The sequence below is a fragment of the Triplophysa rosa genome, linkage group LG20 (genome assembly GCF_024868665.1).
Source record: "Triplophysa rosa linkage group LG20, Trosa_1v2, whole genome shotgun sequence".
Classification (NCBI taxonomy): Eukaryota; Metazoa; Chordata; class Actinopteri; order Cypriniformes; family Nemacheilidae; genus Triplophysa; species Triplophysa rosa.
The window spans coordinates 15,171,367-15,198,467 of record NC_079909.1 but is presented as its reverse complement, the minus strand read 5'-3'; the positions used below and the strand labels follow the sequence as shown (position 1 = coordinate 15,198,467).

Genomic DNA, 27,101 nt, shown 5'->3' with positions numbered 1-27,101 from the left:
CTTGAAGGTCCTAGTCTCAGGGCCTGTTTTTCGAGATTTTGTTTCTCTTTTTAAACACAAGGGAACCTTATGTGACAGTAAGATTCTCAGTTGTCAGAATACGACCCTTCATTAAATTTATCATAAACAGGCTGAAAATCTCATAAACTACTTGTATTTGTGAAGTCACGAACCTGTAATAAATATAGGCTAATGTAATCTGTCAGTATACATTCTGCTTTTTGTTTTTCTTTAGCGCGCTACATAATCCATAAAATTGAAAAATAATATTTTAATGAATCTACCCTTTGGTATAATCTCTTAATCTAATATTTTAAATGATCTTGGTATACAACGTGATCAAAGGGGGACAACTGTCAAACCAAACTCGAGACAGCTGTCTCTGCTCTGGAGCAGTATCTCATTTGCTTCGACTGATTCTTTTGGAAAAGAGCGTGGTGCCATCTAGCGATCATCTCTGTAATAAAGGTATTTATTTTATTTTGGCCAATACATAAAGTTACAAACGGGGTTCATGCAACTGTATATCAGGAAGGTTTGGTCTGACAAAAAAAAAACCCAGTCAAACTGAAACCCACGTTACGAAAGCAACTTATTGCCAAAAAATGAATTTAGAAGTAAGTAAATAAAGAGTAACGAGTGTTTTCTGTATTAAAAACGAAAGCTTACCAAATACATGTCCCTCAAATGAATAAACATCACATAGATAGATACTGAAAACGGTCATATAGTCTTTGCTCTTCAATAGACAGCTACTATCAGTTGCAGATGCTGCTGGACATGCGCGGATGTGCACGAAACATGGCGGCCTAGTTTCAATGGAAAGTACAGAAAAACACAGCTACTGTTACTGTACGACGCCAATACGGTGAGCAAAAATTAGCGGCACGTTTTCACGGCGATTATAGTGAATCAACTGCGCCACATTTTATTGCGCCTTCGTTAAATATCTACATAGACACGGTCCTGCGGAAGCTGAATGCATGTCTGCATTATGTGTGTGTGTGCCATGTTGTCCTGCATCTCCCACTGTGAAACAGAGCTCGCTGCCTCTCATATCGACTAAAACTGTCAATATGTCGCTAAAACTGTTGAAAACAAAAGTACTTCAGATATTTGCTATTTTTAAAAACATAACTTTAGCTTTTTGTTGTCTGACGCACTGTTAACACACGATTATTGAGAACAGTAATTGACGTTGACAAAACAAAGTTTAAAGTAGGCTAATGTCTTCCTTTTCAAACTGACATTTTTATTTTAAAATGTAATGTTATAACCTTGTTTGTAATATTTTGAAGTCAATCAAGCAATATTTCAATAAAAATAAATAAATACATACATACGTACTATAATATTAAGGAATTATACAACAATATAGAATAGGTGCCTATCAGTAAAATAAATAGCGATTCAGTAAAAGAAATAACTATTTGTTATTTATAACATGAAATAAAAATAACATATTGCATAACCCTCTGAGGTGTGGCATTTGTTGTTTATTTTCCTTGCATCTACCATCACAAAAGGCTTACTTTTTAAATAATTAAAATCTGTGCTTGAGAAACAAAAGGACAACTCTTGACATCCCTGTCATGTGACTCAATTGTTAATTCATTCATCTCAACAGCCCAAAGTATATCTTCCAACTTTATCCCCTCTCTGCTTTAAATCAGCCATGTCTAAAGACAACACTTCCTGTTTGGGGGTGTGGTGCTAGGGCCTTGAAGCGAGAGAGAGAGAGAGAGAGAGAGAGAGAGAGAGCCCACAAAATGTAGACATCATCTTAATGGGAGGTGCTGGAATCCTTTCATGTACTGCTGTAGACTCCCACAAATGTACACTGGCTTATGACCTTTTTACGGCGGTTTGGAATGTTTATGACGACTCTGAATGGGATTCACAGCTTAAGACAGAAGAATGAGGAGGAGAAAGGGGGAGAGAGATTGTCTGCTCTCTAGACAAAGCTGAAGAAGAGAAGGTGAGGGTCTTCGAGCAGAGACATTGGTGTGACATTGAACGGACTGTATCTTTCTTTTCCCACTAGCAGGATTTTGTTTATCTTGGTTTTGGCATCTGGGTTTTTTGTTATTCAATTCTTTGTCTGGGTAAGTGTAAGAAAGTTGTTAAAATGCACATTTTTATTGCATGCTTACTACTTCTTGTAGGAACTTTGTTTTAATGTTGAAATGAATAAATCACATTTATTTTGCAAAGAGTTTATTATTAAAACATTTGTGTTTTTATCAACCTGGGGTTTTGTGAATGGAAAAGTGTGCTGATAATAGAGGATTTGAGGTTTGTATATTTGTAGTTTTTGTGTAGTTTATGCATGAGCGTGAATTTAAACCAAGTTAAATAAGCTTGGTTAAAACCTGTTGCATCTAAAGTTGCACTTAAGTCATAATTCACACTAGAATCGTAAACGATTTGCAGTGGTTCTTTCAGTTCCAAAATGTATTTAAAGGCTAAACATGTGCATTTTACTTCTGTAAATGTTACATAACTCAATTGCTTCTGTACTAAACGTATGTATTTGCAGTTAAGACCCCATTCGTTCCAGTCTTCATGTTTTTTATAGCTTTGCTCAATTAGCCATTAAGAGTTTCTAGCAGAGTATGCAAGGAATAAAAAGGACATCCCTCATCCCAGTGTCAGTTTGCACAGTACATCAGCTGTAGTCAATTTTCTCCAAACTGTGATGTGACTTATCACTTGCTGGGAGAACCAAGGCTTTGATCACACAGCGTAGGGTTCCGCAGAAGCTGCAGTAACTTATTATGTTGTCAAATAGAAGAAAAGCTTTTCTTAGTAAGCCTCTTAGATTCTTTGAAGGTATTTGTGATTTAACGATATATATTTTCTGCACAGTAAGACATTGGTGGAATAAATTGCTTTCAGATGCCAGCAGAAAGTATAAAGCATAATCCCTGTTTTGAAATGTAGAAAATATGTGATGTTGTGACAGTTAGTCATAAACGTAAATGACCAGCAAGCCACCACTTTCTATATTAAGGTTCTTTCTTTGCTTTCTCATTCCAGATGCCTGTTTAAGAGCTGTGTTAGCTGTCTTGTTGCATTTAATGTGCTGCTTCAGATCACAATGGGCAAAATCCCTCAGAAAGGTCAAAAAAAGCCACATTTCAGTTTTAAATCTCATTTATTTATTTAGTTTGACCTCTTATGTATTTTATCAACATTTCTGTTTTACACACTGTTTGTAGATAAAAAAGACAGTATAAAGGAAAAGTCAGGGAGGAACAATGATGATTTATACCCCTCACAAGCCCACAACGGTACAGCATTCTCCTGTATATCAAAGTGTAAAATAAATGTGTTTTGTGTTTTCTTTCTGAATGCGCATTTCACTCTCCTGTTCATTTTTAGAGTCTTTCAGCTGGGAGATGTATTTGAAAGAGACTTCCTCGTCTCCTGCTTCCCCCAGCTGTTTCCGACAGGTAAGAGCCCCACAGTCTAATATTAATCCTCATTTATCTTGTTTATCTCTGGAAAATTGACTTTGTGGAAATTGGAGTTCTAAACATTTCTCTCCAATTCAACATCCTGTGGGGACTAATTCAGTTCAATTCAAACACAAAATTTTATTTTCTCATCTCTGGATGTTGTTTCTCACTCTCTTTTTCTCTCCAGTCCAGAAATCCTCCCAGCAATGATTTTAAAGTGGGAATGAAGGTAGAGGCTCATGACCCCAGGAATTCCACCTCTGTTTGTATTGCCACCGTGATGGGGTTAATGGGTGTGCGGCTGCAGCTCAGACTAGATGGCAGTGACAACACCAATGACTTTTGGCGATTGGTCGACTCCTCTGACATTCAACATATTGGCACATGCGAGAAGACTGGCGACATGCTGCAGCCGCCACTTGGTGAGTTATGCACACCCAGGCATTCTGGGTAGTCACAAATGAAAAATAACTGAAAATTAAACATTGCTTTTTTAATAAATCAAAGTTTTAGCATGGATATGTTTTCACGAAAGTGTTTACCTGCGAATTATTTATCTTTTCATGTTCCTCACCCTCTTTAATGCCATTTCATATTTAGGGTTCAGAATGAACGCCTCCTCATGGCCCATGTTCCTGTTAAAAACATTAAGTGGGGCAGAGATAGCTCCAGTTTCACCCTTCAAAAAGGTAATTACCATCTTCAACTTGCAAACTGTATTGAAGTGTTTTTATATTATTCCTTGTCCTGGAAATGAAGGGGGAGCATTTTGTTTGTTGCACAACACAAATTCAGACTTGAATAAAGAATTTAAGGGACTAACACTATCCCTAGCATTGCTTAGTTTAAGACAGGACTAAGCCTTAGTTGAATTAAGATATTTTTGTGGCTTTTATAAAAATGCCTTAGAAAAATACATTACTGGTGTGCATCTTGAGACAAAACAATGGCACTGGTTTATTTTAAGATATTTCTGGGCATGTTATATTGAGTGAAGACCGGTCAAACATTCCTTTTAGTCTGGGCTAGTCTTAAGCCTTGTCGGTGAAACCGGTATTTAGTTTGGACCAATGGTAGTTTTTATAGTTTATTTAGTTTGGACCAATGGTAGTTTTTATAGTTTATTTAGTTTGGACCAATGGTAGTTTATATAGTTTGGTTTATAAAGTTGAAAAAATATGAACTGTCTTGAATTTTAAATATTTTGCGGAAAATAACTATTTTAGCTGTTTAAAAACATTAATTGATGCAATTTGCAATTTCCTAGGAGCCTGCCAAACCCACTCAAAATTACTTTAAAACTGGTTTGAAACTGGAGGCTGTGGACCGCAAGAATCCTTACCTCATCTGCCCCGCCACCATCGGAGAGGTGAGAGGGGATAAGGTATTCATCATGTTTGATGGATGGAGGGGAGCGTTCGATTATTGGTGCCAGTATGACTCTAGAGACCTCTTCCCTGTGGGCTGGTGTCAACTGACCAAACACAATCTACAGCCTCCTGGCAACTGCTGTAAGTACAGTCTCAGACCACTAGGCGTCACTACAGTGTTACTTTTCTGAAATGTGTCTCAGCGTTTGAAAATATGGAAATATTACTATTCAAATGCATTTATTTTAATACATTATTAGTATGATTAAAAATTAAAGTTAAATCTAAAGAGTAAAAATTGGGTAGAGTGGAATTTTCGAGTGTAATCTGAAGACAGCGGGGTCAGCCCCAGACTGGCCATCGGGAGAACCAGGACGATTCCCGGTGGCCTGTCGACTGATTTGGCCTGCTGCCACCTTTTTACAGACAAATGTGGAGAGCACGTTATTGTAACGCGAAAGTAAGTCAATATTGATGTCCGAGCGCGAACCTCTCCGCTCGCACGCGGATTTCTTTTGCTCTCGCTCTAAACTGGACGGCAATTTTGTGCAAGAGCAAAAGAAATCCAAGTACGAGGAAAGCATCTTCCGCGTGCGAGCGGAGAGCATCTAAGGGCGCGTCCTGTTTTGTGCGTGAGCAAAAGAATCCCGCGTGTGCGCGTAGAGGTTCGTGCTCTCACACATCAATGTTGACGTAATTTCGCGCTCCAATATCGCGCTCTTGACATTTGTCAGTCAAAGCACGCCATAAAAGACTGACATAAAATTGGTTTGACGTTGGACATTCGATATTTGTGAATTTAGGAACCGTCAACAAAGTGACATTCACGTTTCTAGCGCCAATAACATTTAATGGTAAAACAGTCATAAAGCAGTGCAGGAGAGATTATTGACAGCACGATGTAATTGTTTCTCTTCACACATACAATTTAAGCATATATAATGTGTATTTGTTGTTTTATTATAAAACCTAAGCATAGAATGAATCTTCAGTTTAAGATAGACTTGTAGTATAAATCATTTAAACATGATTTTGTGGTTTGGCTACATGATCAATTTTAATATTTGTTTTCTTGAAACTTTCTCAAGCCAAACTGTATTTATTTACATGTATTTACTGTATTTATATAAACACACTGTCAGTCTAATTAATTGATGGCGTATTGTGTGATGATTACAAAGAATTCTACATTAAATAAAAAATAGGTTCATGGTTTCTAGTTGTGGTTTGTGGCCTGGATGAGTGTAGGATTTCCCGTCCTGAATTTGTGTCCGAGTCCGGCCCTGAGCAGGGTCATGTAGTTTAAATGGTGGAAACATCATTGTTTTTTGTGTTTTTTCTTCAAACATTTTTATAAGATAAGATGTCTATACAACTCTAAAAAGAACAGAACAAATGCCAGGGAAAATATTTATAATGGTGACCTGATGATGATTTTCTAAATAAACATTGGAGTTTTATGTATTTTATTTGGATCAGGATTATCTAAAGGTTTAACAGCTTACATTAATTAGATTTTTTCTTTCAATTTCATATTGTTTTATAAGAGAGTGTGTTCACTTACAGTGAGTATTTTGATAGATCCTTCCTGTCAAATTTATGAGTATACTCATTATTCATGGGATAAATGTCGCTACAGTTTATGAATTTGAAGTCATATATTAGGTATTTAAAATAACCGTCATTCATAAATAATAATTTATCATACCAGTTTCCTAAAAATACAGGTGCTGTCACCGTCTCATCTCTCTAATCTACGTATTATTTTTTACTGTAGATGTTTTTAGAGACTTTGACTGACACACAAATTTTCATTGTATTTTTATCATATCAAGTCTCATTAATAAATGCATTCATTTGGCACTTCATTCCATCCATTATAATGACATTTTTTATATTGTCACTACTTTTTAAATGAACCAAACCGAGGGAAGATTTTTTTTAACAATTGTGTTCATTTAATTAATATTCCTATTATATTTTGAAGTCTATAAATAAAAAGCTTCCTTTTTAACAGTGCTTTCTGAAATTTTACATCATTTGTAGCAACTCTAAATATAAATCCACTTCTTTTTTAATCTTTGTGTGTTATTGCTGGATGAGTAGACACACAGCACCTAAGTCTCCCTGATAGAAACATTCATTTAACATGCACACTTTGCCAGACTGCTCTGCACACATCACTTCCTGATATGCTATAAATCTGGAAGGTGAAGGTTTATCGCTGTGTAAAATGTTGAACAGGTGTTTAAGTCGCCTGTGTCGCTCTGGCAGGATAATTGATGGGATGTGAATGAACACTGAGCTGTTGATGAATGATGCTGGCTATGTCTCTGTGTCTCTGTAAAGTGTCCTATCAGTTTTCCTCCTCGGAGTACTTTGCAGGGTTATTTACTACTCTGTTCCTGCACTTACCAGAATGGACACAACCAGACAGAGAGAGGACGTGGGGTGACAACAGGGGGTGTTAGCTTCACATGCATTTTTACTAAGCATTTATGAGTTTTATTTCATCAATAATGATTATGACTTAGACAGGGAACAGGTTTGGGAGTTCCTCCTGCAATTCAACATATTTTCCTGTTTCCCGTTTAAACAATTGAATTATATTAATCTAAAAAGCCAGTGTCAACAAATTGTCTAATTTTAAGACGTTGTTTTGGGGAAATGCACTAAATTCGACTTAATGTCAATAAATGCTCCTATTATTTATGGCATTCTGATGTGAATGTGTGGTTGTTATTTTTAAAGCTTGTTGGAGTATTCTAGCATAAAGTTATTGGTGAAAATATCTTAATAAGCAATCTAAGACACAAGGAGGATTCAATTTTTTTCACACATGTCAGAGTTAGCTTTCATTTCGAATTGCTGTAAATTATTAACAGACTGATAACAATTCACTGACACAATTTTATTGAAACACTTGCATAATTCTATGACTCAGCAGTAGTCTGAATGGCTTAAAAGAGCTACAACTGACAAAATACTTTTTTTCTTAAGCTTTTTAAATATCTAATATTTGACAGAGCAAATACAATCCTAACATGTCAAAAGACGTTGACGGGTAGTTCGGCAGTTTTGAAGATTTTGTAATTATCCTAAAGAATTTTCATGCACAAAGCACCAAAAACATTTTCCTTTGCATGAAAATGAAAGCAGTCATGATGTAATACAACATGCCACAATTATAAGGTCATTTCAATGTAAACTTTCTTCTTTCAAATTAAAACTGTTATATGATAAGGCATATGGTTAAAATATACATGGACATATAATTGGGTTGTGAGAGCATGTGGATCCTTGCCATTGCCAGGATGTTTATTTTTCTCTTCAATTGCCTTGCATAGAAGTTTACTGATCATTACTTATGAGTGCTGCAGACTAAGGGCCCTATTTTCACGATCTAAGCGCAAGGTTTAAAGCGCATGGCGCAGGTGCACTCAGGGCGTGTCCGAATCCACTTTTTTAATGACGGGAAAATGGTCAACGCGCCCGGGCGCATGGTCTAAACGGGATGTCCTGATTCTCTTAAGTAATGGGTGTTTTTTTGGGTGTAACGTGCAGTAAACCAATCAGAGTCTCATCTCTCATTCCCTTTAAGAGCCAGTTGCGCTCGCGCCATGGCGGATTTGCTACTTACATCTACATGACAAGCCGGATTTTTATCTTTATGTACACAATAATAATCTTTTACATTGTAATCCATTTATTTTTTATATTGGCATGTTTGTGTGCTTATGCGCTTCCCTCTGTGTAATAAATAAAGCGAGAGCGCCCAGAGGCGCATTTTCTACTAATGCGCTCTTTTTTTAAACAAAAGAAATATTGCACCATTGACTTTAGACCAGGTTTGAGTTGGTCTATGGTGCACTCTATTTTTAGTTCCTCCAAATAGCAACACGCCAACAATGCGCCTGAGCACACCTCTTTTTAGACCAACACGCCCATGGGCGCACAAATGAGCGCAAATGCATTTGCTATTTAAACAACGCGGCGCAGGACGGGAAAATGAGAACTGCGTCGAGTGGAAACTAGCAAAAACACTTGTGTTCGATAGCAAGTTTGTGAAGGTAGGACTATAGTAGGTGAAAGTCTGTATCCAGCCTTCCTCAATGGGGTGTCGGACTAAAACACGCAATTATTTGCTGAAACTACAAGCAGCTGGACTCGACGGTGACCCTTACGACTACCTTATGACTTACAAAGGAATCAGGGCCCGTATTCACAAAACATTTTATCTTAACACTAAGAGCTCTCCTAAACAAGTTTTTAATTATGAGTTTCCACTTAAAAGCTATTCACAATGCTGCTGACAGCAACTTTTACTTAGGAACAGAAATAAATGTTAAGCTAAGAAAAAGGGCGGGGTTGACCTCGTTGCTATGGATGATGTCAGCAAGTTTACTGACTATGACCACAGTGATTGGGTGATAGAGGATAGGTCTCTGTCAGTCATTTAATCATAGAAATATTATAGTATGAGGTCTCAAGTTGACATATTTAAATTAAGATCTTAAAACAAAATGTAGTCATATTCAAATAAAATGTTTTAATATTTATTGCCGTATTGAAATTAAGATTATAAAATATACACAAAATTACTAATTCAACAAGTGAAGAGTTCATTTACAATAACAGATAACTCCATTTTTTTTCAAAATTCAAGTTTTTATTGTGCATTCCAATTAATATTAATCAAGTTGTTTGTTTTTTATTGTTTTTTATTAAGTTACAATAACTTAAAAAAAATACAGCTAACAAATACAACAAAACACAATAAACAACATTTTTTTTATGATTTTAAAAAAGAAGCTTTTCTTGTGCAAATAAACTATATGTTCAAATAAAGTAAATGTTCAGCTAATTGTAAGCATTTTGCCTGTCTCATTAACAGTTAGCAGATATTAGTAGTCTTTATGGTTGAGCTCATTGTCATGAAATCTTTCTAAAATGTTTAAGTTTCAAGGTAGACTGCTGTGTTACAGCCATTTTAGGATTGTTGTGAGTTGGTCTTAGTGATTTAGGAGTCCTCTTAACTACTCCTAACGTCTCACAGTTTTCCCTTCCTGGTCAGGGAGCTGTCAATTCTAATCTCACTAACCAATGAGAGTAAAGTGGCCATAAATCCCGCCCACACATGAGATTTGTGCCAGAAAGGCGAACGAAAACTTGAGAAGCATAAACGAAAAACTCAAAAAGCGCAAATGAAAAATCTAGCAGCGAGTTCTAAACTATTATTGGCAAAAACAAAACTTAGAAAATTGTAAAGAAAAATAGCAGTTTATTTGAAAATCATGTCACATTCTTGCAACTGAGTTTATTGTTTTCATTATCAAAGTGTTTTTTTTCTTTCTCATTGTACATTTTTGTTCGTTTTTTTAAAGTTTGCGTTCATTTTTATTGACACAAAAGTAATCCCATACTTTGTGTGGGTGTCTGAACTATGTTTTTCCTTCTGTATTTCTAGTTTTTCTTGCTCGGTTTTGACTTCAGGCACAAACACACACATTAATAATGTAGCATCAATAAGTGCTTAAGACAAGTAAGGCAAGCCTTGTACACAAAAAGGATTAGTTAACCTATACTTGAGGTGTTATAGTTAAAGCTAATCTGTCATTGTCTTTAATGTAAAAACAAAACGATTTCCTGTCTTTGAGAATGAGTTTGCTTTGTTTCAGTTTTTGATTATGTTTCTCAGTGGTTTACGAAAGAGGTGAAAAATTCTGGTTTTGCCGCCATAGGTAAACGCAGTGTGCTTAACCTTGAATCAGTCTTTCAGGGTATCTTTTTTGCTTTGAAAGAAAACAGGCTGACCAAATTTGCAAATCCTTGACTTCTCATCTCAGTTGAATATTTGAAAGAGTATTTGAAAGAAACATTGAGGATTTAATAAAGCGTTGTGGCACGACGCTAAGCGTCGTTTTCACACTTGACTTCTTTTTTTAAACTGCTATAGCGTCTGTTTTACATTATACTCCTATGGAGTAAACCATGTTTTTGAAAAAAGTCCTTAGCGCTTTTTTAAACGCCAACGCCAACGCCAGCATCTTTTTCTGCAGCTCGGAGCGTCTCTTGAGGTTGAAAAAGTTAAACTTTTCTAAAAAAAAAAACACGTTCTACGTCAAGCACCTTTTACACAGCTAGCCAATAACAGAGACCTGTCGTTTCCATAACAACGTGCAAGGAACGTGATTGGTCGAGAAGGCTCAAGCTCGAAAAACGCCCGTTGGAGCATAGTTTTGAATAAATGTAAGTTTAATTTTCACTTTCAATAACTTTTGATTGCATTTCTAGCGAGAAATTTGTATTGTAGTTTCTAAATATGTGTTTGGTTATTGCAAAGACGCTCTCTGTTTATAATTATGCACTTGTAACACGAGTATTTTCTAACGGTTTAGAACTCGGCTCAACCAATCAGAATCAAGGACCAGAACTGACCTATTGTTTATAATAGTATTTACAAATGCGAGTTAGTTTCAACAAATTATTTTGTTTTTCAATTATTAAGCAGAATGACCAAATGCTTACATGGTTTTTTGATAATGAGCAAAAAAATCTTTAAATTACTTTTCTCCATAACAATGACATGCCTGTTGAGAGCCTTTATTCTTAAAATACATAATGAATCTCTCAAATGCCTAATCTCATTGTATATGTTATTTCTAGAGTTGTTTATTATCACAGCTTTAAACTCTGCTCCTGCTCTCACACCTAAAATGAGAACAAAAGGGTAGGTTTTCTTAAGGTGATTTTACACATTTCACAGACTGAGTAACTTGCATTAATGGCTTTAAAAAGAAATGTGCGAGACAAAAGTCGACAAATTCAATTTGCCTTTACATGGTTGCTTTTTGTGCCATCCTATAATTGTAGCTGGGAAGCGTAATTTCACATACAGTTGCATCAAACAAATGGGACGAATACGGATAAAAAGAAATGTGGTTTGAGATCTCGGGACTCGTTTGCCTCAAATCGGGCTGAATCCGTTGGCCGTTATACACCCCATGTCTCTGAACGCGCGGGAGGGGCTCTGAAACAACAGGAAACTGATGAGGGCCTAATGGTTTTCGGTCAAACTTTCCAACTTTTGTCAAATTTAGCTGCAAAAAACAAGATGTATGCCTACCTAGATCCGCTGATTCCCTTGATGTCGTTGCTGTTGATTTTAAACGAGGAATTAACCGTAGGAAAAAGAAAAACCATGGTTTTAATACAGTAAATGTAGTAAGCGTGTTTTTTAAAATAATTTTGCTGCAAAAACGACGTAGCGAGAACGGTAATTTTTCTTATTTGTTTTGTAGTAGGCGTTTTTAAATATCTTTTTCTATATTTTTTAATAAAAAATATTATTAAAATATATCTAAATCATCTATAACTCTGCATCTTAATAGACTTATTAAAATATAAAGTAGCCTATTAAATTATACTGTATCAAAATATTAATCTCTCCGAATAGGACATTTTATATGTTTTTTCGTAACCTACTTTCTATATTTGGCGCCCAAGCGTTGTCAATAACGTTACTGGCTTCTGATAACACGAATAAGCCCCAATTTTCCTCCTCCTCCCCCTCCTCCGTCCCCTCCTCCTCCCCGCCTACATGTTAATCAGATATTGCCCGAGTAGCAGAGCACCAACCACCGGCACGGGCTTTGTCAATGCGCTTCTGCCGCCGCGGCTGCTCCTCAACCCGGTTGCAAAAGTGAGCACAGGCTCCGGTTGTTCATTCCGCGTTTAAAATAAACGACATCGGCTGAGGGAAACGCAAACACCGGATTGTTTGGTGCAACGCGGATATAGTTGAAAGTTGGCGATTTGGTGAGTTCCTCTGGCGGATTTCCGAGGCTTTTGTCTCTGATGTCTGTTGCTTTGTTTTAGTGGCTTGTGCATGTAGGTCACATGAGTTTGTTTAGTTCGTTTTAGAAAATGTTTAATAACTGTCGGGTATAGTTTTATTGTTTGCGAATGTAAGAGACGCTGTTTACTATTATTTCTAACGTTATTTATAAAAGCGTTCGTCTCGTTGCAAGTGGTTTCGAAACACTCTTAGAAAGAGGTAACATTTTAATCCTTGTACATAGCTGAATGTTTACATTCGTCTATTATTATCTGTCAAGTCGTGTGCAGTTACTTTAGAGTTTGTTTTTATTTATTTAATACTTGGATTATGCGCCGTTCAATTTACTTGTCAGCTTGCCAGTTTGTTTCTGCATTAGTTACTGAATCCTCTCATTCATTTCAAAACTCATAAATTGTAAAAAAAACCTCTTCTAAGGGTCACAAATCTATAAATCTCTGGTGTTTTCTCTTTTACAAAACTACACGTGGCACATTTTCAAGCTTCTGTTGAACTGTTTTGACTGTAGTTCCCCTAACAGCTTGCATTGTTTCATTAAATCGCCTGGGGTTAGGGAACCCTATATCCCCTCTTACCACACACACATATGCACACTTTTTTTCAGCGTAACTCCCCCACAACATGTGGTTTTAGTTCCTTAAACTCAAACTGCAGTACCATAGACCGATTGTCCAGTCTTTCAGGTATATTGTAGAGTGTAATGTAAATATTGCGGATGAGATATTAGTTGTGCATGAATGCCTTCCACATCAGTTCCTGGAACTCAATTGGTAGAGCGTTGCAAACTTTTGGAAATTCGAACACATACTATTTCAAGAACCTGTGGATGCACTGAATAAACAGTTTATAAATGCATCTGTTAGGTAGTCACAGCATCTCGTGTGCCCCTTGGGTTTCTGCACAGGGCACTCCTTTGGGGCTGAAGGGTGTGTGGCTGTGCATTGGAAGTCAACTTGCAGGTCATTGGGTCACACACACAGCAGGCAGTATTGCGATCCCCTTCATTTGTGATCTAGCCATTGAGAAAAAGTATGCTACACCTTTAAACGCAGCATTTGTCGATCTGGGTGTGGAAAGTTTGCTTTACAATGTCTGCGCCTTTCATTGTGCAGTTTCTGAAACTGTTTGTGTCTGTTTGCATGCCCATTGTGCACGTGCATAATATGCATTTTGAATGATATTTGAATGAGAATCGTCCAGTCACGACCCTTAAATGAAAGAACGCGCTTGTCCATTCCTCGCACGCCTTTTCTCCTCATTAAACGTCTGCACGCCTTGGGCTTCATTTCTCTTTCCGTACCCTCTCGAGGCCCTGAAGAGCAGCTGCATGAGGAACGCTGTGAAAGCTCCCAGATGTACTTAGCAAAGCTGACTTACCCTGACCCCCCCCTCGCCTCCTTCAGCCACCCTGTAATAGGAGAAGTTTATCTGATCTTATTGGGATGGTTCATGCGGAGCCAGTTAAGGGGGAATTTGGTGATTTTGGTTTACGTGCATTGTTTGACTCCCGGAGAGGAGTCACGACAACATGGAGATTCATTTTTTATTAGGATACTCTCATGAATGCATTTGATGCATTTACAGTGTGCATTTAACTCAAAAGGTCACACAAGTTCTTGTTAAAAAAGATAATGATTCTGTGCATGGTTTTGTCATTACATTAGATTTGCTTTTCTTTAAGACACATACATCATCTGAAAATACTAATAATGTCAGCGCTTTTAAAAAACAGCCGAATGAACATTATAATATAGACACTGCATTAACATCTGCATTACGAGCTAGGGCTGTCACGATTATGAAATTTGGCTGACGATTAATTGTCTAATAAATCATTGCGATTATGACGATTAATTGTCTGTTTTAGAGCTTTGACTTTTAATTCTCATACATTTTTTATTCAGCTTTGAAACGACCATATTGTTCTGAATATAAAGACTATGTTCTTTTTCTTGGAAATACATAGGAAAAAATTGGGTCATCATACTTAAGGTTTAGGCTTTTACCTGTCAATAATACAACCGCCAAATACTTGTAAATGAAGTAAATTGATCAGGAGTGAATTGAAGCCACCATTAAAATACTATCAGTCATAGAAAAGCTTCTAGTCTGTTTTTTTCTCACTTGCAAGACTACACTAAAAGTTTACTTCTATGTTAATGAGATTTTGGTAGACTGGTTTTCACACTGAAATAACATTAAATTGTACTGCAGGTTATTTTTATGGTATACGCATTAGTTTTTTTTAAGTGATTGTGTTGTGGTGGTACATTTTACAAGTATTACCATACTTTAGTTACAATATATACACTAAAATATGCAATATGCAGATGCACTACAGCTCCCCCTAGTGTCTTCTATAGAGATGTGCGATAATTGCGATGATCTGAAACCATCGCGATGAGGTCAAACAATCGCGATGAGACGATTATTTAATAATCGTGACAGCTCTATTACGAGCCAGCATCAAAATGAATAATACATTAACTTGCCTAGTATTCATAGGAAATTGCTTATTGTTGCACATAATAAAACCAAATTGGAAATATTAAAAAAAATTTCCAGGCGTGAACCTCTCTCACAATATAGAAACACTCACATCTGGTGATGTGGTGTGATTGAGTCCCTCTGTTAATAAGGATTACCTGTTGGTCCCTGAAAGGGGTAGCCTATTTGGCCAGAGAGCAGGAGGGGTTAAAAGCCCACAAACAATGGAGTGTAGAAAGGCACGTACCTCCTGAGAAGCACAATGGTAAGCTGAAACATCCATCTTGAAGAGGATCTTCTGATGATTCAATTTTGGGCTCCCAGTTTTCAAACAGTGCTGCTTTCAGGGCCCAAACGTGATGCTACTAATATGCAAAATGGGAAAGTCAGCCATATGAAGAGCGCAGAGCTATTAAGCGGTCAGAATCAAAGAGAAAAGATCAAAGTTGTAGCTTTTTCTTTGTGGATTTTTTTCTCTCGGTTTGATCCAATTGCTTAAACTGCTTCATTCAAACCTCTGAATGATCATGTTGTGCAGGATACCATGGTGCTTCTGAAATGGATAGTTCACCAAAAATGGAACATTCTGTCGTCATTTACCCACCCTCTTGTCATTTCATACCTGTATGACTTTCTTTCTTCTGCAGAACACAAAACAAGATATTTTAAAGAATGTTGGTATCTGAACAATGAGAGTACTCATTGACGTGCATTGGTTTTGTGTCCATACAATAGATGTGAATGGGCACCGCCGCTGTTCAGTTACCAACATTCTTCAAAATATCTTCTATTGTGTTCTGCAGAAGATAGAAAGCCATACTGGTTGGAAATGACAAAAGGGTGAGTAAATGATGACAGAATTTTCCATTTTTGGGTGAACTATCCCATTAACTGGCATCACTCATTATAATAATAATAATTATTATATCGTAGCTTTCCTGTAGCTCAGTGGTAAGAGCACATACTTAGAAACAAATGTAGGGCTGCAGCTATTGATTCTTTTACTAATCGAGTATTCTACTGATTTTCCATCGATTAATCGTACTTTTTCTTTTTTTAAATGCAATACTAAATATACAAGAGAAAATCAGACAGGTCTCTTAAAATGAGTAAAACAACTAATTTGTTTCCTTTTTAGAACAATTAAGTTTTTTTTTTGCTGAAATTGCATACATTAATATCTGTGGAAACTAACCCATTTAGTACATTGAACATTCCATTGCTATATTAAATTCAAAATGCAATATAATACAAATGTATAAATAAGAAACATGAATAAAAATAGAAAGAATAATTTCAAAGGTAAACAACTAACTTCAGCTTATGTATGATGCATTTAGTTTATATAAATTAGTTTTAGTTTCTTTTTTTAACTATTAAATGGTAATATATAGCCTATGACTCTTATTTTGGCAGGTTGTCGGAAGACGATTATTTTTTAGTATGTCTGTTTCTTCACTCAAACAATAAAATGTTCATGAAATAAACTCTCAGAGCAACTCTGGAGGTGAAGTTCATGTCCTCATTCAGCGCAGACGCAGACAAATTCATGAGCATCACGCGTGTAGCACATTAAACTGTGCAGTTCATTCACTCAGACACACAGAACAGACAGATGACATGTGTAAATAACAGGATTCGGCATCCACAAGTCCGCATATAGTTTGATGGACTCAATGCAGCCGGAAAACAAGTTTCACTCGCAAAATAGACTAAAACTAAGTAAAATAGCAGTTCACCATTTCAATAAGCTATCAGTTATTTATCAGCATGAGCAATACGTGTGAACAGACCAAAATGCGTGAGACTTGAGAGCCCTGTAACATGAATAGAGTTTAGCGGGCTGTGCGTCAGTAATAAGGGTCCGTGGGGAATCGCAGCGCTCCGTGTGTACTGTAGTTAAATGGATTAAACAAAGCTTCGAGGCAACAAATTTGCCTCGATGATTTTTTGTATTCAAAATACTCGAGTAACTCAGAATTGTTTCAGCCCTAAACAAATGTATAGGATAATGCAATGTAAGTCGCTTTGGATAAAAGCGTCTGCCAAATGCATAAATGTAAATGTAAATATCATGACATTATGTATATAAATCTGCACAGAAGAATTCTTATTGGTTGTGTTGTATCTCTTTGTAGTTACTTTCCCGAAGACACTTATTCCAACATTGTGCCAATCCAGCAAGTCCCTGCACTCCATGCAGTCCCCTTACCGCCTGCCGCACCCGTTGCCCCCTCTGCCCGTGCGCAAGGGGGTACGTGGGAGAAGACCAAAGAGCCAGACTATCGCCATGCTGAAAGCAGTGGCCGAAGCTGCAGCGGCTGCATCCGGCACGACACAGAACGACCAAATGCAGTCTCATGCAGTCAAGAACCCCATAAACACACAGCTGATGCCCAAACCTTATAAAAAGAGGGGACCCAAACCCGGCAGCAAGGTACAAATCTGTTTTTGTGGTAGGGCGGGTGAATTAATAAGTTTGAATGATTGAAATGTGCCTTTTTTGCTTAGTTTTTGTGTTTAGGTTAGGGCTGTCAAACGATTAATCGCATCCAGAATAAATGTTTGTGTTTACATATTGTATGTATTTATAAGCACATATGCATGCATACATATATAGGTAATATTTACATGTATTTATTTATAATTACAATCATTTAATTGTATATAAATGTTTATTTTTTATATTTTTCCTAAATACATGCGTGTGTTTATAAATACAAAATAAATATACACAGTACACAGACATATATTATGTAAATGCAAACTTGTATTCTGGATGCGATTAATCATGATTAATCGTTTGACAGCTCTAGTTTAGATATTTGCTCTATTCAATATATTTAAGTCTTTCTGGCACGTTTCCTTTATCATTTGTTTAATTTCAAGTTTTATGCAACCAGTATCTTTTTTTTTTAAAGAGACCACGATTATTTCTGTTGACTTGAAGGTTTTGTAAATAGCCACCAACTTGGTTTGGGTATCTTATTTTTAAGCTTGGGGTGATGGTTATTTCTGACAAGCTCACATCAAACAATTGACATTTTATTAAGAGTCTAATTTCAGCAATAGCCGAGCTCATAAAAAATGGGAAGAAATAAATGGAAAGAAAAACTGTAACCGATTATAGTTTACTTTTGTGTGATTTGAGGGTGTGTCACATGTCATGAGCTATTATTCAAATGAGACATTAACACCTCCTTTAGAATCATTCCACGTGAACGGCCCGTTAAACATTCATGGATTGTCTTCATCTCCGGCGAGATAAGGCCTTTGTCATCTTCAGGCGTTGTTACATTGTGGGCAAATGTTGACGGTTAGCGTTGGTTTGTGTATTCATGTTTTATCTCTTATTTTCTGCCTTCCTCCTTCACAGAGGAAACCGAAGGTTCCTCATTCACTCTCAAGTCCCACTTTGTCGTCCTCTGTGTCAGACGGGAGACTTTCTAGCCTGCAGACAACGAGAGACTCGGGAGTCGTGTCCACCGGTAGGCTTCTGTTCGGTCTTACTGCTTTTCAGTGGAATAAAAGATTTCACTCCAAAATCGAAAGAGACATTAGAAGAACAGATTAGGAAAAAATAGACAAAATCTAGACAAAAATCTAATTAAATAGTAGTATTGCTATTTGAAAGGTCCCCATTTCTTGACATATGACTTTTCAATTTATTAAGGTTCTCTGACTCATTCATATGATTTTGATTCATTTTCTTTTTTCAGAAGATTCCAAGGTTATGTTTGTTGAGCAACGGTTTTAAGAACTACAACCGCCTTAGTTTGAGTATCTTATTTTCCGGCTTTTATAAGGTGTGTCTCATTTCTGCGTGTCATTACAGTTGTTGATTGCATTACATGTATTAAAATGCATCAAGAAGTCTGATCAGTTCTAAAATTGTTTTGTGTTTTTTTTTGTGTGCATAGTATCACAGGTACTCAATAATGCGGTTTGGCAGGTTGTTGTACTGCTTTCCTTATAAACCTCTGTATCGTGACTTTCCACCTTATTCTGTTGCTGTAATACACACTTGCTAAAAGTTCTTTATGTAAGTTAAAAGCAAGTGCAAGCGAATTATGTTGGATGTTTTCTCAGAACTATCTTGGCTTTTGTAAACCGAATGTAAAAATCTTTTTAAAGCGGCACAAACGATTTTAAGTGTCTGAAGTGTTACAGCTACATGTCAGTTGGCTTTGTTTTTTTGTGTTCGCTACATACCTCACCTGACCGCCTGTCCTCCCTCACATCTCTTTAGTTTGCGTGTATGTGAATAAACATGGAGTTTCGGGGCCTCACCTGGACCGCAAGCTGTTGTTGCAGCTGCCGGATCATTTCGGGCCGGGTCCCGTGAACACGGTTCTGCAGCATGCGGTCCAAGCCTGCGTGGACTGTGCATTTCAGCCCAAAGTTTTGTTCAGCTTCCTGCAGTCGCAGTCTGACGGAGGCGAGATCATCAGAGGTGAGTCTAAATCTAATGCTAGCATTTAAATGAGTCTTTTCTAATTCTTATGGTTTCCAAATTGACTTCTTAAAGGGAAATTTCACCCCAAAATGAAACACAAAAGAAGATATTTTGAGAAATGTCTCGGTGGTTCTTACAATGGAAGTCAATGGGGGTCCAGTGTTGTTCGGTTACTGACGTTTTGTGTTGTGTTCTGCAGAAGAAAGTCATACAGGTTTGAAATGACATGAGGATGAGTACATGAAGAAAGAATCATCATCCTAATGGTTAGAGAGTCGGACTCATGGCCAGAAGGTTGCCGGTTCGATTCTCAGGGCCGGCGGGTAACGACTGAGGTGCCCTTAAGCAAGGCACCTTACCCCCACTTGCAGTGATAGCTGCCCACTGCTCTGGGTGTACGTGTGTTCACCACTTGCTGAGCTTGTGTTCACTACTCTCTGGATGGCGAAATAATGTCACATTTCTGGTATGGGTCACCATACCTGACAAATGGGTCACTTTCACTATTGGCGATTCTACAAAAGCCGAACTGCTGTCAACAGTTTTTGTCTTTTTCTAAAGGAAGTGAAACCATGGGTGTGTGTGAGCTGAAGAGAGAAGGGTGTGTGTGTTTATAGTGAAGCGTGTGTGTGCACAGCTGATGTCATCAGACTGCGAGTAATAAGGGGTGACATCTGCGTGTAACCTGGTTTAGAGCGTTTGATTGGGCCGCTCCCGGGGGAAGTATTCGCGTCTATATTTGTGTGCATGCAGGGGGCGAGGCCCACGCCGAGACTGCGGGGCCATCTGCCGAGACTCCCTGGCCCCTTAATCGCCACGTATTTAGCCAGATCAAACCCCCCAACCAACCCCACAATTTAAAATTGGGTGGTGGGTGCATTTTTGGAGATGTTCATTTATTAGTACAGTAAACACGGTTGTGTGTAACGGGATGTATGTTTGATTTGAGATGTACACATAAAATAAATGCACAATCTCTCTTTGTCTTTCAGTTCGTTCTGAAGGAGGAATTCACTACGTCAAGCTCCCCACAGCCTCCAGCGCATCCTTTGTTTTGCGCTTTCTAGAAACGTTGTGTCACCACCTGCAGTGTGACAACCTGTTCAGCAGCCAGCCGTTCAGTCCGCTAACAGCCAACACACACACATCCTACGACAGGAGCAAGTCAGGTACAGTGTTTCGTGTTTGCGCTGTACAAACTTTTGGTTTGGTCGGTCTTAAATTGTAACGTGCATTGCGGATTCACATCGTTGCTGTCCTTCTGAAACCTTGATATTCTCCATAACCTTCTCCATATTTTGTGATTTTGTTTTTGCCATAAATCATTATTCGTCACCCTTTATCTTTGTCACTGGGTTTGCAGATATCAAACCAATAAAGTATTTTAAAAAATCAACTTTGACTACACGATATTCAATAATTTCCTGAAAAACAGTGAATTTGGAAATCCAAGATTTTTGAAGAACAGCGATGTTCGTAGTCAAGTCATTTGCAGGACACTTTAGAAAAAAGGGGTATGATCAATAAATAATGTCAATTTAAAATGTATGTTTTCGTTATTCTTTTAGCTGTAAAAGAGGAGACATCAGAAGCTTTGTCTGTTGCACGGGGTACGAGACGTTTCAGCAGAGATTCAGCTTCCTACACAGCTGCTCCCTCACCTAAACTACACCGAACAGAAGCTCTGCCCTCTGACGGTACGGCCCGTTCAGCTCTTCTCAATGTTTGTACATGTCTAAATCTGTGAGTGAATTGTTCGTGCACACTAGCTGCAGCAGGTCCACGTCAGTTCTGAATGGTTCAATTGAAACTGAATGAGATTATCCTCACTGAAGGTTGAGTTTAGTTCACTTATTCTCTCACAAACAACTCATGACCTTATAAGTAAGTAGGGTTGGGTATCGTTTGGGTCTTTTTCGATACCGGTGCCAAAGCGATACTTTTAAAACGGTACCGGTGCTTAAACGGTGCCTATAATATTCAATTAAAAACATTTATTAAATAATTTAAAACAATTTCACAATTAAAGATATAAGTGAATGTGAAATGAGCATGGACACTAACATTGAAAGATGTTATAGTATTTACATTTAGTCATTTAGCAGACGCTTTTATCCAAAGCGACTTACAGAGAGTTCAGGGAGCAATAAGCGATATGTCATACAGGAGCAATAATACAATAGGTGCTAATACAAAGTTACTAGTTTCAACAAAAGCTAGACCACTACCTCTTGAGAGAAAGAGAGAGGGTTAGTTTTTTTTCTCTCTCATTTGTCTGTCAAGTTTACCGTTTACCTTGTTTACCCTACAGCTAGAACTAAATTCTTAAATATGGGCAGAAAATGCGTTGAACATATCAACAGATTACGTCCATTTACAGAGAGCCTTCTATAGGCTACATTATATGTGCATTCTTTTAAAAATCAGACAGTATCTATAATGTATAAGTATAATTATATGCCTAAACATGCAGTCAGTGCGGATCACAGATCATTCGCCATCCGTTTAACCATTATATAAGATGTGTTGAATCTGTATTATCAGAGCTTTCCGACTCGTTCACGTGAATGAGGGCAAATGTCTCAATCGAAAGTCAGTCAGCATTTAAGTGGCACCGAAATCTGTGTTACAGTTTCGGTACACAACCCCGTAAGTAAAATTTTGGTCTGGTGGGTGTGTTTAATCATGATTATTTTGACAGACAAGTGTCTTCAGTGCTTATTAAAGTGTCATAGTTTAAGGTCATTGTAATTGCAGATAAAAAAAGACTATAAAATTGCTTTGGGGTTGTGTGTTGTCATATGGGTGTTAGATTATAAACTCTGATTGGAGGCATGTTTCTACCTGTTACGTTGGCTATATTTATGCACAACACAGGAATCCCATTCTACCGTTTGTTTTGCATGTGGGTTTATGTATTAAATACTATGTGTGTGGACTTCAATTGGAAGCTCATTATGAAAACTGGTTAAAAAATAAACAAATTTATTGAGCTAGTAGATAAAAACGGAAAAGTTCTCCTTATCTTACCCTAATTCGCAAGTGTAAGCCTAAAATGACTCGAGCTGTTGGGTTTTGCTGGAAAATAAGTTTGATGTTTATTTGTAATACAATTAGTGCAAATTAAATATTAAATAAAATGATTTTTTAATAGCCACTAGCTAGACCGATAACCAAACACAGACCGGGAAGTTATCTTCGGTCCGGGCGCATGCTTCAGGTGAAACCGCTTTAAGATGAAATGCAGTTGAGTACTTTGTGTTTTTTTCCAAAACAAAATAGTATGTACTTTGTGACCTCAACTATAAACTTCTGTCTTCCCAACAGAGACCGTCACACATGTAGAAAACGGTGCGACCACAGACCAGCAGTTTTCAGAAGAGTCTATGGACTCATCCTCTAATTCTGTGACCCCTCGTGCCCCTGTGCTGCGGAGCCCGTCTGAATATCACACCTCGGCCGGCAGCAGCCCACACTACTCATCTCAGCCCCCACCGCTCCGCAGACTCTGCTCCAATCCCTCCGATCTGGGTCCCGCACGCACACACAGACGTTTGGAAGGTAGGCTATGTAAGAACGCTTTGTTTAAGCACCTTCACACACACAGTGCTTGTAAATGAGTGACTAGACTGTTTTGTTTATTGATTGTATTGTTTAATTGATTCGTTTTTTTGTAGCACTTAGGTTATATTTGTTAACATGAGTAAGTGCATTAGCTAACATGAACTAAAAATGAGCAATATCGTTTTTCAGCATGTATTGATTGTTGTTAATGTTGTGATCGGTTGTTCATGTTGTGCATCAACTAATGTTAACAGACGTATTATTTAAAAAATGTAGTGCTGAAATTAACATGAAATAAGACTAATAAATGTAGAAGAATTATTCAGATTAACTAATACTTTAACTAATGTTAACAAATACAATCTGATTGTAAAGTGTACAGTTTTTAAATACACCTAGTACAAATACGATTTGTAAAAACATCTGGCACACAATTGTCTTAGTCTTCCTATTCCTTATATAGTGTTTGTTATTGATAAAAAATTATAAAAAGTATTATAAAGTGCAGGTTTTTTGGAAGCATAGAAGGTTTTTGGTTATTTATCGGGTTTGAGCCTCTATTGTATGTTTTGTTTGTGTGTTTGTTACGCTGTTTTTCATGACTGAAAGCACTAAGCAGGCTGTGTTATTGTTTGTCTGAATCTGTTCTCGCTGCTTGGCTTACAAGATCACCGTGGCTCTTAAGAGACTCTGATGTATTTCTACTCTGGGATAAACACTCACATCTGGTCCTCAAAAAAGAGCTCTGTGTGGAACCGATATATTTTCTCTAATCAAATGTCAAGTGGCACAATAGGCTTTGATATGGATTAAAGCCCGTTACAGCTCCCGATGCCATATTTCTTTACAAATCGTCTGAGTGGGTGTGTTGTTTGGGGTTCAGTTTCATTTTCTGCCATAAAGTGACTGGGACTAAATCCGTCAAAGCAGCACTGATCCTGTGTCAGCACATCCGTGCAAAGATATTTAATGAGCATGTTCAATTTCCTAAAATAAACATCAGATGAGGAAGAAGCCAGTGCCTGGACTTAATCACTTGCCGATTATAAAACAAGTAATGCTTAATTACTGTTCAATTAGCCACAACATTTAACCTGTTTTAGACATCTGTCATGCCCTAGTTTCAGTCTGTGGCTGTTATATACAAATTGTATGCAAATTTTCACTTATTACATCTAAGCACACTGCAATGAATTTAATGCTCTGTGAACCAGAAAGTGACCTATTTGTCCTGACCTGTATGGTGACCCATACCCAAAATGTGATTCAAGCTTTCTTGACTGCATAAAGCCAAGATGTGTTCACACAAAATCGGTGATGTGTAAACTGCTTTTGTTAACATATATCTTAATCAGTAAATATGAATAAATACTTAAGCTATTCAGTAGGTTGAAGTAGAGACGTTCATTTGTCACGACAGTGCCCCCTTGTGGAATTATAGACTTCCTTGAGTAAAGCTATTTGTTTTTTATTGCCCGATTTATTACTCATTAGCACTCAATTTTTGTTTAAAAAAGCTTAAAGTTTTAGATTTGTGTGGCATTGCTTTGCCATGCCCATGTGTATTTTGTTTGTTTATTTTTTGTTATTTATTCTTCTCTAGCTGCTAGCTCAACCACTGGTCCGGATCAAGCAGCAGAAAGAGAATCCTCCAGATCGACCAATAAGAGTCCGTCATCCTGGAGTATAGAGGAAGTGATGCAATTTGTGCGTGATGCCGATCCTCAGGCACTGGGCCCACATGCAGAACTCTTCAGAAAACATGTGAGTAGAAACATTGCTTTTGAGAGGAAGTAGCCATTAAGTAAATATACTTTCAGTTCGGTTTTGGTTATAAATGCTTAGAAACTAAGATGATTCATGTTTCCTTTGCTGATGTTTTGCCTTTCCTCAGGAGATTGACGGCAAAGCTTTGATGCTCTTACGGAGTGACATGATCATGAAGTACATGGGACTGAAACTTGGCCCAGCCCTCAAACTCTGCCATCATATTGAGAAACTCAAACAAACAAAATAGTAGCCTTTAACTTCCTGGCCAACACTCATCCACCAGGGAGCGACAAAGCAGAACGGAGGTTCACTCAGTGTTTGGAGTTGAAGCTAAAGAATATTTACCACCAGCGCCGTGGGTTAAGGGTCCAGCATGCTGACCCACTTCAACCGAAGTCCCTGCTGTTGGTTTAATCAGTGAAAAAACAGGGATTGGATTATTTCATTTTTTTGAAGAAAAGACAAACGCAACCTTTAATAATCTGATTTGATGGACTTTATTAAGGCAGTGGAAAACTGCAGCCAAGTACAGACTTTAGTACCTCAGAATATATGATGCTCCGCATTTACAGACAATAGTGAAGAAAGCTGAATCCCAAAGGATTTCACTGTGTTGTTTACGTAACATGTTCTGGTACCGTCAACACGCACAGACAACTTCACAAATGTTGTTTTCCCACTGTATTTTATATACTGTTTACATCTGTTCAGGATGTATGTAAATTTGAGGTTTTTGGAAACTCGTGTTTTGGTGCTGTTTAATGAAAATCCATTGTTCACCAGTGTTTATTTTTCTTCAAATGACAGAATGTCTTGTTGTATTCTCTGAGGGGAAACTGTAATCCACAATCATATAGTTTCTAAATGTACTGCTGTTAACAGTCGCAGAACTTGTTTTTTTTTTTAAGTGATGATGGTTTTGTTTTGGTTTATAAAAGGAACCCATTTGAAGCTTTTGGTTTCGCTGACCGTTCTACTGAAATGTTATTCCCATCTCTATCTCAAGATGACTCAGGGCCCTTATACAATTAAATTTCATTATTCCTGTTTTGGAAAAGGTCATGTTTTTTTTCCTCTAATGTTGACACTAGATGGTCAGGTGACTGAATTAAGTGATAATATGGTTACGTGTTGCTGACGTACACAATGGTTTGCGGCAAACATGCAGAGGAGAATAAGAATAATGGCAAACACAGCAGATCTGGATGTGTAGTTCATTTTGTTTGTGTATCATATAAATGTGCATTTGTTTTTGGTTCAGTATTCTATCATTCAGTGCATTTATTTAATAAGTAGAAACTGCCCCTTTTGAGCACATTTAGTATATAATTGGTATTAATGTTCATTGATTTTGTTATCCAGGGATGGAGCATTTTTGTTACAATATACATTTATATACATTTGTTTTTAGCTCATTTTAGAAACACTGTATTTACTTTGCTCTTATACTCAGGTGGAATATTTTGTATTTACTTTTTGGAAAAATTTTCTACCATTTGAATAAATAATTGCTTTACTAAAATTGTCCTTTGTGCCACATTTTTGTTTTGCGGCAAGAGACTCGTGACCAGAAGGTTGCCGGTCGATTCCCAAGGCCAGCGGGTAACGACTGAGGTGACCTTGAGCAAGGCACCTTACCCCTACTTGCTCCCCGGGCGCTGCATTGATAGCTGCCCACTGCTCCGGGTGTACGTGTGTTCACCACTTGCTGTGCGTGTGTTCACTACTCTCTGCATGGGTTAAATGCAGAGGTCACATTTCGGGTATGGGTCACCATATCTGACTAATAGGTCACTTTCACTTCAAAAGATATATTTCCGAGACAGAATTACTGCAGTGGGCATTTAGAGAGCGAGGTCCATTTAGTGTTCATCAGATCTGAATTCAGGTGAAGTGTCCAAAACAGCATCTGAAGATGGAATTGACCTTTGAAGAGTCTAAAGCCATGGTCAAAAGTCCTGGTACCATCTCCATCAGGTATTTCTGTGCTGACCTGTCTGGACAGATGGATTTAAGAAGAAAGTAATTTGTTTCACTGAACAAAACGTTCTGCAAGTTAAAGGTCTTTAACTGTAAATGTTTCATAATCGTGATCAAATACAAGATATAAAAGCAGTAAAATCACTGCACTATGA

At 37.5% G+C, this 27,101-nt stretch overlaps 1 protein-coding gene across 4 annotated transcripts; it reads left to right on the top strand.

Moving 5' to 3' along the window:
- The first annotated feature begins 780 nt into the window (after positions 1-780).
- Positions 781-26,477, top strand: scml2 (Scm polycomb group protein like 2). 4 transcript variants are annotated; one of them, XM_057362690.1, is made up of 16 exons: positions 841-868; positions 1,904-1,978; positions 3,040-3,122; positions 3,222-3,293; positions 3,385-3,455; positions 3,649-3,883; positions 4,062-4,150; positions 4,729-4,972; positions 17,315-17,613; positions 18,553-18,664; positions 19,426-19,629; positions 20,625-20,801; positions 21,201-21,329; positions 22,960-23,202; positions 24,800-24,960; positions 25,091-26,477. In XM_057362690.1, exons 3-16 carry the CDS (start codon positions 3,101-3,103, stop codon positions 25,211-25,213), a joined length of 2,181 nt encoding a protein of 726 aa, XP_057218673.1. In that variant the 5' UTR covers positions 841-868; positions 1,904-1,978; positions 3,040-3,100; the 3' UTR covers positions 25,214-26,477. The 4 variants fall into 4 exon arrangements, with proteins under 4 accessions (XP_057218672.1, XP_057218671.1, XP_057218673.1 ...); XM_057362689.1 differs by lacking the exon at positions 1,904-1,978 and having other exon boundaries at positions 781-868; positions 22,960-23,193; XM_057362688.1 differs by lacking the exon at positions 1,904-1,978 and having other exon boundaries at positions 781-868.
- The last annotated feature ends 624 nt before the right edge of the window (positions 26,478-27,101 follow it).